Consider the following 12,057-nt stretch of genomic DNA (forward strand, 5'->3'; position numbering starts at 1 on the left):
GGAAATGGTTTGCAACAGAATTTTTAGAAAGCGACACCCTGTGTGCAATAACACAAGTGAATCAAATGTTAAATGTAATTTTAAGGACTGGAGGCTGGAGCCAAAGAGAGATCATTTATAGCATATCATTTTTGGTGGAGTGATCTCATCTCTGCGGAAAATATCATGCGAAACTTTCTTTATTAATAGTATGTTAACAATTCCTGGAAAAACGCACTATTCTAGAAACACAAGATAAAAGGCAGCACATGTCAAGAGTCTTCTTGTCAGTTCAGCATCGGTGTAATCATGTAATCACAATACAAAACTCGCCTCCCTATTGGCCTCTCCTCATTAGCTCCACTATTTTAGTGGGAGAATACCAGGGGAATGAGTGGCAAACAGCTCGGAAACTATTCTCTCACAGAGACAGTGAGGTGTTTTTATCATCCAACAGACAAGATCATAATGATCACAACCAAAAATGTCCTCAAAGGTGTTATTATGTATTCTTTTGTATCTAGATTACAAAATGAGAGCTGCTGTGTGTGCCTTCCTTCTCATGCTGACCCTGTATCAAGGTATGTGTGTTCCTTTTCATGTATGCAATGAGTCCCTCATTATTCCCAAAGGGAAACTAGAGTGTTCCAGCAGTCAAGTTAGACATTAATCACAAATGAAGAGCTTGGTCTGTACCAGCTCTATATGGAACGTGTCCTGAGACAACTTCTGTCGTGATTTGGCGCTATACAAATAAAGTTGAATTGAATTGAATTGACAAATGCTGGAACTGCTGTTTTCTGTTTGTATAGTTGATTGCTTTTGATTGGACAGTACTGTTCTCTACTTATCTCTTATACACACACACACACTCACTCACACACACACACACACACACACACACACACACACACACACACACACACACACACACACACACACACACACACACACACACACACACACAGACATACTGTGTTTATATGTGTTCTATTACTTTACATACAGTATTTGGGCTCAAGCCTAGAGCCCCATTGTGTGAAAACAATTGAAATTTTGAACCCTATACTGTTTAAGCCATCTTATTATTAGGGTTCAAGTCCCCCAGGGGGCACAACCCTACTTTGTTTGTCAGTTTATTATTATTATCATCATCATCATCGTCATCATCATCATCATTGTCTTTAGTGTCAGTTCATGTATCTCACACAAATCTCTAAAAGTCTGACATGATAGAATTTTTGAATAACAGAATATGAATATGAATTTTGACTATATTTAGAACAAATTGGCTGTACAACATTAGTGGAAATGAGATTCACATTTCTATTAGAAATGGGCAAAATCTGTCAAAAAACATGGTCATCGACCAGACAAACTGATGATGAAGGACCAATGGCCGAGCCTTGAGTGTGTGATCACTGAAATGCTGCAGTCTTTGTGATCTTGGTCCTTGTTTGAACAGAAAAAATTTGGATAGATAGTCAGACAAAAAGCTTTGCCTGCTGAAAGACCTTGTGGGTTGAAACGTAGCATCAGCAAACAGACAACCTCTTATTTTCCATGTTTACAGATGCTTTTCATTTTAATTGTGAATTGCTCCCTTTGTTCGTGTGTTCATCCCAGGTGAAGCACTGAGGTGTAACTACTGCTTCTCAAAGGAGAGTAGCCTCTGCACCCCTACCAGCATTCAGACCTGTTCAGGATCAGCTAATGCCTGTGGTGCTGTCATCCTACAAGGCCCGCTGAGTAAGTGTGCACCAGAAAGATAATAACCATATTCTGTTGTTAATGATCAATTCTCTCTTAATTTCTTAATATTCAATAATTCATTCATATATATTAAAAAGATGCAAATACATTTCATTTTTCTAGGTTCTTCGTTCCGTCAGTGCATGAACATGGTGGTGTGTCAGGGCTACATCACCACACCTGGTGCGTTCGCTCAATGCTGCAGCACAGACCTCTGCAACTGAGCCTGTGGCCTTCGGCCTGGGACCATAACATCTATGATCCCAGATTTCTACTCTTCAAACTGTACTCTGTTGGCTTCATATTGCTATCACACTGCTGCCGTGCAAATCAGAGTTTGGTTTTGTTAGGATCAGTCCTGCTTAATGACACTAGGCGGCAGTAGAGCACTGTGCAGTGAGCACCCACACTGAAATTGAGTGGCATTTTGATATCTGAGTTTTGATGTCTTTCTTCCTCAAATGATGATTTTGAATGACAAGTGGTAAAGCCTACCATTTATTAAAGAAATGTGATTTCACCTACAGTCAAATCATGGATTACCTAATGAGCAGAACATATGCAAATTCAGTACATTTTTCAGTCGTGGGCAAGGATCAGCAGAAATAGAGATAGATGTGTTCTCCTTTGCTTGCATGCCGTATGAGCTGATGGCTTGGCTTGTCACTTGTGAGAGTAATTTAGGATCCAAAGGCTATTGTGCATTAATCAGTCTGTAAACCAGCTTCAGTGCCAGCCAGAGCTACTGTGGGAAAAAGGCTTTCTGCTGCAAAAAGTTCTATAAAATCAATGAAAGAGTCTTTAAGCAATGTTAAACTGGTTCACTTTGGGAGGAGTTTTGTTAGTTCTGCCCTAAAGAAAATACCTCACTGAACACTGTATAGATGTGTCAATACATGCAGCACCTTTAAATAGTACTCAAAACCCTTTAGATGTTTGCATGTTTTTGCAGTATTGAATCAAAACAGATTCAACTTTTTTCACACAGATCAACACAAAAGACCCTTTAACGACAAAGTCCATTACATTAATAAGAATTTTAAATTACAAAATGTTTGTCTACAGAAGGAAGCCAGAATATGGTAGACACTGCTTTGACAGCAGTTCCAGCCTTGAAACTGTGTGGATAGGTGTTTATCAGCTTTGCACATCTGGAGTCTGCAGTCTGGTCCCAGCTCTGTCAGGTTACATGGAGATTATGAGTGAAAAGCATTTTTTATGTCAAGCCACAAATTCTGAACTGGATTGAGATATGAACTCCGGCTTGACCATTACATTTATATCAAAGATGGTCAGCTAAATAACAGAAACACCTCTCCTTATAATGTTGTGTATAACAGAACCACAAATTACATCCTAAAAATGATCATGAGGTTGAATCAAAAACAGTGTCAGTAAAAACTTGTAACCTTCATGATTTCATAGGGTTTTTCCTTTATTTTACCATGTGCACTAAAGTTACCGGAGTTACTGAAAGACAAACATAAACAAATAAAAAATGTTAGTCATGCTTTAGTTGTCAGAAAAACAAAAAAAATATACTGTCTATCTGTTTTACAGATAAATTTAGCATAGACATTTTGCAGCTTTGCACAAATGTTCCTTCATTTCGGTGCATTTGATGTTACAAATAGTTTATCAATGTAAATTTTAAATGGCAGAGTTGGTGATGGTACTGACATTTTAAGGGGGAAGGAAACCTTGAACATCCATCCATCCATTATCTATACCGCCTATCCCTTTCGGGGTTGCGGGGGGCTGGAGACTATCCCAGCTACAATGGGCGAGAGGCGGGGTACACCCTGGACCGGTCGCCAGCCGATTGCAGGGCCACATGCAAGGACAAACAACCATTCACACTCACACCTACGGACAATTTAGAGTCATCAATTAACCTAATGAGCATGTTTTTGGTCTGTGGGAGGAAGCCGGAGTACCCGGAGAGAACCCACGCATGCACGGGAAGAACATGCAAACTTCACACAGAAAGGCCCCGCCTGACCCGGGGATCGAACCGGCAACCTTCTTGCTGTGAGGCACGCGCACTACCTGCTGCGCCAACAATGTACCTTTAATTTTATAAAAGCTCTAGTGTGCATGATTTAGTGTCATCTAGTGGAGATGTTGGAGATTGCAACCAACTGATCCTCTATGGTGCTCTTTAAAGTCAGTGTTTCTCCTGAAGATATAAAGAGTTAATTCTGAGGTACCAAAAACATGATTCTTATTTTCAGGTGATTGATTTTGGACTTTGTTCGTTTTCTCATCAATGGACTACAGCTCTCTTTCTTTGGACTTTTCAGTTTGCTTTTGACCCTCACCCTCCTGAATTGCACCAGCTCTGTCATTTGGTCTGCATTTGGGTTCAATCCCTCTTCGTCTGTGACACACACATTATTATATTACATTTCTGCCAGTAGATCCCCTAAATCTCAACATGCTCAACTTTTAAACAATGACTTGAAGCTATTGTACAGCATACAAACAAATTTCCATCAATTCAATTTCAGTTCGGTTTTACTTATATAGCACTGAATCACAGCAGAAGGTGTCTCAGGACACTTTACATACAAAGCAGGCCATCTTTGTTATGGGGTAGAGAGGTGGAGAGAGGAAGAGGGAGGGAGAGAGAGGTAGAGGTAGAGAGAGAGAGAGAAAGGTAGGCAGAGGTGGTAGAGGGAGAGAGGAAGACAGAGATAGAGAAAGACATTAAAGTTCATTAATTTATAATTTCTAATAGATTTTGCCCCAAAGTGCTTCACAAAGACAGACATATATGTGCATGCATACACATGCAAGCATAAGGACACATCAGCCTATGTGTATAAAAGATGTGATGGAAATAAAGCAAGATTTAAATGCAAAATCTCATTTTAAACACAAGGCAGCAGATGAATATAAAAATAGGTTAAAAACAATTAAAAGCCAGAGAATAAAAGTGGGTCTTCAGGTGCATCTTAAAACCGTCGACAGACTCAGCTGGACTCAGTAGAAATAAAAAAGGATTTAAACTACAAACAAGGTTAAAAGTAGTTTAACACCCAGTGTGTCAGATACAAATAAAACAGGTCAAACACAATTAAGAACCACAGGAAATGACTAAACCAGTCCTTCATGATGTGTGCCCCATTAAGTGGGGTTCCCTTCAATAACAACTGCCTAGAAGCAGTGTGGAAATACCATTAGGTTGAGCCTCAAGGACCCCACAATGAACACTGGGATTCCACCAGCACACATGCAGAGAGGGAGAGAATGGAATGGGAAAAAACGCATGATGGGAAATCCTCAGCAGAGCTGGATTCCAGAGTTGTAAACAAACCAGCTGGTCATCATCTGTTTTCTCTTCAATTACCTTTCTGATTAACTGCTCAGCTTTTTTTTTTTTTGTTTTGTTTTGTTTTGTTTTCAGTGACAAGAATGATGGCCAAGACTTCGAATGAATACTTTGATCCAAAACAGCATTTTGACCACCGTGAGAACAATAATAATGTCCCCCTGTCCGAATGTCCTGTACTGCAATGTAAGCTGTGACTCAGCCACCATGTTCATAACAGAGGAGACAAATTGAAGTACTATCAAACTTACAGTGTGTCACGTACCATTGGAAAGAGGCAAAGATATTGTGATCTCCTGTGACCCACGCCCTGCAGTAATCACATAAACACACAAGACAGACAAGGGTGACACAGACAAGAGACATAATGACCACACTAGCCAGTAGAAAGGAGGGAAACTGCATCTTTGTTTATTGTAGTTACATGTAGTAGTTTCGATTTTTTGATACTAATTAACTCTTTTCATGATTCCTTTCTGTTTGGATGAATTATGTAGGCATTTGTGACACGTGTAAATGTACTGCATGTTTACAGTTAGAAGAGCTTAATTCAGGATTTTATTTAGAATTACTGTGCAAGAGTGAAGAGAGCTTAGTTCTTTGTGTGGATGGCACAGCAGTGTTTTCCCCTAGCTATATTTACATATTAGGCTGGTGCTATAAAGTCTATGTAAGTGTTTCCTAATCAATTTCTATGGACCAAAATGTCATCAATAAAGTGAGTTCAAATGAAAGGCAATTTGGGGAATTACAGTCAGCACTAGGCTGGTTGATGCAGGGGGTTAACTGCAGTCCCAGTATATTCAACTCAGTTCAAGACATGCACAGCAATGACATTAATAACATTAGCAGCTATGATAATAATATAAATATGACTAATAGCAAAAATAGTATGTGACAGTACAGTATGTATATCATTATATGTATTATAGTATAAATATAATAATGACAATAACTATAAAATAGTAATAGAAATATGACTAGTAATAATAACAGTAAGAGTGGGTGTCAAGCAGGACCACAACAGTAGGTGCAACCATGATCCACAGTCCAGGTGCAACCATAATCCATGGGAACCTGTGAGACAAGAAAGCACAAGAACTCCAGGGATGAAGCCACGTTCGTAACATGTGTTAATGGGACAAGAATGTGTACATATGGAGAGGGGGAGGATGTGGAGGATGGAAGATGAGGAGCTCAGTCTATCACGGGAAGTCCCCCAGCAGTTCCAAGCCTATAGCAGAATAACCAGGGGCTGGTCCAAGGCAAGCCTGAGCCAGCTGTAATTGTAAGCTTTACCAAAAAGGAAAGTTTTAAGATTAATCTTAAATGTACAGTGTGCGTCCGCCCCCCAGACGAGGCTTTAGCTCCCATTCTACTTTTGGAGACTTCAGAAATCACAAGCAAGCCTGCAATCTGTGTTCTAGTGGGATAATAAGGTAATATGAGCTCTTTAAAATATGACGGTGCCTGACCATTTATGGCTTTGTAAGTAAGGAGAAGGATTTCAAATATTATCCTGGATTTTACAGGGAGCCAGTGCAGAGAGGCTAATATGGGAATAAATATGATCTCTTACTCTAGTTTTTGTCAGTGCATGTGCAGCAGCATTTCTGAATCAACTGGAGAGTCTTAAGTGGCTTATTGGGCATCCTGATAAAAAGAAAACTGTCATGAATAAACCTAGAAGTAATAAATCTTGAGATAACTAAAGGTGTCCCCAAGGGTTCCATTTTGGGACCTATTTTGTTCTCTTTCTAAATGACTTGGGTAAGGACATTCAAGCAAATGTACACCTCTGTGCTGATGACGCTGTCATTTATGTGCACGCTCCCTCCATAATGCCAAAATCTTCAGACTGCATTTCAGTTTTGTTGCAAACTCGGAGAACAAAGTTTACATTTTTCTCAAAAGCTTGCCTACAGTTGCTTGATGATTTTAGCATCGTCACCAATGGTAACTCAATTGTATGGGTGCCCTTGTACAAGCACTTGTGTATATGGATTGACGAAAAGCTTTCATTCAATGTACATATTGCTAAAGGGCAGTTGGCTCTTCTTTAGAAATAAATCTTGCTTTACTTTCAATGCCAGGCTAAAACTTGTGCAAGCATCTATTCTGCCAGTGACTGATTATGGTGATACATTGTATATGCATGCAACCTCCTCTACTGTCAAGAGTCTTGATTCAGTGAGCTCTTCTTCTCTACACTTCATCACAAATGAAATATATCGTACTTACCATTGCATTCTTTATTAGCAGACAACTGTACTGGTATGTTTTTAACAGATCTGGGGAAATATGGAAATAATGGAAATAATCAGCAAAAAAAATTGAAAATTTGACGTCCATGGATGAATTTAAGAGTATCAGAAAGAATGCTGTGAAGGAGGCATGTGTTTGAGAGTTTGGTCCTTTATTTTAATGTAATTTTTGAATATCATGTTGTATATGTTGCATTTTAATATGTTGTGATTGCATACAGTGACTACCATGACTAGGTCTCTCTTGTAAAAGAGATTTTTGGGGGTCATGTGGCATCTGTCAATATTCAACACGGTCACTTGGAGTTCAGCCCATTAGCCAATTCGCCACCACCAGTGCCCCGTCAATGGCTCCCTGGAGGCTTTTCTGATTGACTTTTTATAGGGCTCTGTCCCTACAGTTCTATCTAATCAACAGGGTCAAGTCTTTATGAAATAAAGTCTCTGTGTTCATATTATCTTGGGTCTTTCCTGATTGACCTATTTGACATTTTGAAAAAAAGGCCAATATTAACCCCAGCAAACTGGCATACACGAGTCAATACTCTCTCCTCGTCAGTTGTTTTTATTTAGTGAAACAGTAAGTCAAGCCCTCAGTGGGGAGCTCACAGAGATTTTCTCCATCCTATTATGGGTGGACCACCACAGCATCAGCTCAATGCAGATCTGGAAACATTCACTTCATTAACACCATATTTTAGGAATATTTCTAATGCTGAGAGGGATTCAGTCAGTTGGGTCACACGTGAAATTCTATTGGTTCCTGAGAACACCTCATTGCCTTGTAGTCTATGAGACTGTATGTGTAGATGTGTAAAGAATCAGAGGTAACAGCTCTCAGCTGCAAAGGGTGATTAGCCCGAAGACACAGTACTATGAAACCTGCAAGAGAGCACCACAGTGTGAGTGTGTGTTTGGAAATGCAATGTGGCTGGAAGAAACAGGTATCTCGTTAACACTGCAGGATTCTCCGGCAGTGCAAGTAGGGCCCCTTGTGCCAGGTATGAGAGAACCGGCAAACCAAGGAGGATCTCTTCAGAGTTTCCGACACGTCATGTTTTCTCCTTTCCCAAGGCAAGGAAAGCAGCAGTGCCCTGCCTGCTGATAGGAGATATGTTTGTGGTTTCTTTAATAGAGCAGTCCATAAAAACGCTCATGTTTTGCAGCTACCAGTGAACTTTACAGGTGGGATTCCCTGGAAAATATATTGCCTGGGTCCTCCTGAAATTGCTCGCAATGAGGAAAAAACACTCTCACTATGGGAAAGAATTCCACCTGTGTGTTTAAAACCACAGATTCACCAACATAAATGTTTCCTCTGTATTAATAGAACAGCAGAAGAGTATGAGAAGGTTTGCCTTTGTGCTACAACATCTTGGCCTACTGCACAAACACTGGAAAGATGACCTAACAGTTACTGTGGCAGCACTGTTACAAATACATATCTATGGTCATTAATGGTAACACAGATGGTCAGTGTTGACCTTGGGGAACACGTGTTACAAAATAATCTAAAGGCCTACTAACTGGCTTTTTAAGAATTCACATCTTCAGTGAATATAGCTGAATCATGGAATCAGTAAATGTGGAACTTTGGTGGTCATGTATGGAGAAATATTGGAACTTCTGTCACAACTCTCCTGTTGTGTTCTGGTCGAACTGGACTGGTTTACAAGTCTGCTCTGAAAAATGTAATTCAAGTATTCTGATTTTTATATGGTTCCATGACTGTGTGTATACAGGGCATCTGAACAAACTGAAGAAGTTCTGATAATTTTGAAAGGCAGTATTATATTAATCTCATGTTCATTAGAAGTTGATTCATTAGATGGAGGCACTTCCTCTCCCTTGCACGGGACCCTTACTGCAACAGAACCAAAATAAATTAATTAATAAAAATAATATGCTTTTTCTGTCATTTTTGTGTAATTTTCAGACATGCAAAGTACAAGTACAAGTCTCATATTTTCAGCATTTCAGTTTGCTTAAAAGTCTCTCTTTTTTGTGCTGTGGTGATTTGTTGGATTTCTCTGTTTGTCTGTACACTCTGTGTTTGGTAGAGGTTGGATGGTTTGGGATCTGGCTCCAGCACAGCTGGTGGAAATCACAATCCCAGATGAGATAAACTGTGGACAACGGATGACTCAGAGCGAGACAGAAAGAGATGCTACAGAGACAAAATGCTGGAAAGGTGAGAAAATGAGTGACAGTAGGAAATGCAGTAAAATTTGGATGCATTTCAATGACACTGATAATGCAAAAGCAGAGTGTGATTCTCTGAGCTTCTCTAGTTTCACTGTAAATAGTTAAAAGCTTATAAATCATACAGTTAAACAGTTGATATGAGTTTCATTCAAACTGGGGCCCATTTCATTAAACTTGTTGATTGATGATGATTTGTTTGGGCTGCTTTGGTCATACTGTGAACACTTCCCCTTGGATGCAGGTGCATATTTTAAATAAAATTCAATGACAGATGGTATAGTCTGGTCACGGATAGCCATTATTGATCCATCACTGAGCTTGTACCATTAACAACCATTGTCTACGAAGCAGTCCAGGAATGTAGGACACACCCACAGTTTTCCCGGTCTTGTAGGTACATTTTGATTACAAAAATAAATAACACAGGTATTCAGTGGGGAGAATGGTGACCTAGCTGGAAGACGCCACTGATATGGAGATGGTGCTAAGCACCATGGGATTTAAGGTGGGCAGGGAAATCTGACTGGCATTTTGGAACACACATTTTCCAAAAGGTGGAGCAAGTAAAAAAGGTAGGATGGTCTTTTTATACATATTTTGGGTGTCTTTTGACACACCGAGGACACATTTATTTTGTTGCATAGTTTGTTAAGTATATTTTGTATAATATTCAAGATCTCTGCTGATATACCCTAAAGACAGGGAATAAACTGAAATTACTGAGGGAAAGTTTGCAGGTGTTGCTTTAGCTGAGGCCCATAAAATAATGATAACCAGTGAAAAGAAGATTTTTTTGAGCTGACTCAACCCAAGCAACCCAAGCAAAGATGCAAAAGATATAGTAATGTTCTTATGGAGATCAATCCTAATCTCATGATGATTATGTTCATCATTCATGAAATGTGTGATGTGACGATTGGCCTGCATGTGTAGTCATGCAAAGTGGTGGCCTTATAAATCTTCAGTATGTTACTGCTGTTACAGTAATTGAAGAATTACAGAAAGAAATGTTGAGATGTCTTGGTTCATAAATAAGAAGCTTGAGACAAATTCCACTCAGCAAATTAGGACAGGGCAGAGCAATCATGTGGAATCAAACACATCCTATTTGGGGTAACATACACTTGTTTGACTTAACCTGTTATAGCATGATATATAAAATATCCAAAAATATAAATAATAACAGCAGATAAATTCAAAACTCAAAGAGATAACAGCTTTAATGGGTTAAGGGATCTATTCAGGAATTGAATAAGTGTGCCAAATGACATTCTGCTTATGGGGTTCAAAAAAGATTTGGGCCGACCTGGTCCTGTGTATTACCGTTTATTCCACTGTTTTATTATGACACTGAGCAAATGTTGTCAGCTATTGCTCAAGTGTATCAGATTTTTTATGGGAAGTTATAGGTATAAATCATGAGGTGCTTTGGCACAGGCTGTGGCTCCACCGACTGCGCTTAAAGCTCTCAGCATCCTGACTCTAATTGTGCACGCTTAGATGTAAAAGCTCCTCCCTTGGGCGTCCGAACTTGACTTCCATCAGATTACCCATCACCGCATCCTCTTGTTTCACAGCTCCGCTCCTGGACGCGAGGAAGAAGATGCTGGCCAGGAACAGCCGCGACATGACGAGCATATTTCTGTGGATTATTCTCCTATTCAGCTCCGGTGCGTGCGCCAGGAAACAGCACGATCACACTGATGATGATGAGTCCTGGTCGGAGAGTGTTTCTCGGGCGAGGTGCGCTTCGCGGTGCCTCAGTTTGCACGCCGGAGTGGCGCTATCCACACCGCTGCAGGTAAGGACATCAAAGGCGCACAGAGTTTGAACTGCACTTCTATAATAAAGTAACAAGACAATTGAGTTACTCTGTCATACTGCTTGGTACTTTGAATTTACACTGCTATAAACGCAATTATGGTGGATAAATACTTTCTATATTCATTTCGTTGTCTTAACTATAGTTCACTTCATAGAAAGTGTCCGTCCTCTCCAGAAATACGCACTGGTCAACTGTGCAAGTAGGATATTATGGCACATATTTACTTTTATTGGGTGTCCAAATAAAGGAGGGCAGATTCAGTGGAATAAAAATACCTCAGACCGGCTGCACCTATATTTGTCCTCTCATATATTTGGACTATAATGAAGTCACATACAAATGCAAAATATGAAAATATATAATAAACATCTAATTTACAGTTGGTTAAAATATCAATCCTTTTTTGTTGCTAAAAGCAAATCCTAATCTCTGTGATGGAAATAATTACACAAAAAGAATGAAAATCAAAACATGCTTACTCAACAACTGTCCTAAAACAGATTTGAATCTGCTGACCCGTCATGACAACAAACCATGCAAAGAAATTTGGCCCTCTCCCTATTTGACAGCGTGTTGAGGGAGGGCCCTTGGAGGACCTTGGTGTCTCTGGTCCATGGTCCATGCACTGCATCTTGCTCTTGTTGGATGACATTTAACACAAAACCAAGCAAAAATGTAAATTTTTATTTCATCAATAG

General features: G+C 39.6%; 1 protein-coding gene across 1 annotated transcript in view; it reads left to right on the plus strand.

Moving 5' to 3' along the window:
* Window positions 1-11,119: 11,119 nt before the first annotated feature.
* Window positions 11,120-12,057, plus strand: part of anos1a (anosmin 1a) — a 29,567-nt gene continuing 28,629 nt past the window's right edge. The window contains exon 1 of the mRNA XM_070957753.1: window positions 11,120-11,335. Within this exon, the coding sequence (XP_070813854.1) occupies window positions 11,138-11,335 (198 nt within the window). The 5' untranslated portion in view covers window positions 11,120-11,137. The remainder of the gene's footprint in view (window positions 11,336-12,057) is intronic.

The sequence above is a fragment of the Chaetodon trifascialis genome, chromosome 24, assembly GCF_039877785.1.
Source record: "Chaetodon trifascialis isolate fChaTrf1 chromosome 24, fChaTrf1.hap1, whole genome shotgun sequence".
Classification (NCBI taxonomy): Eukaryota; Metazoa; Chordata; class Actinopteri; order Chaetodontiformes; family Chaetodontidae; genus Chaetodon; species Chaetodon trifascialis.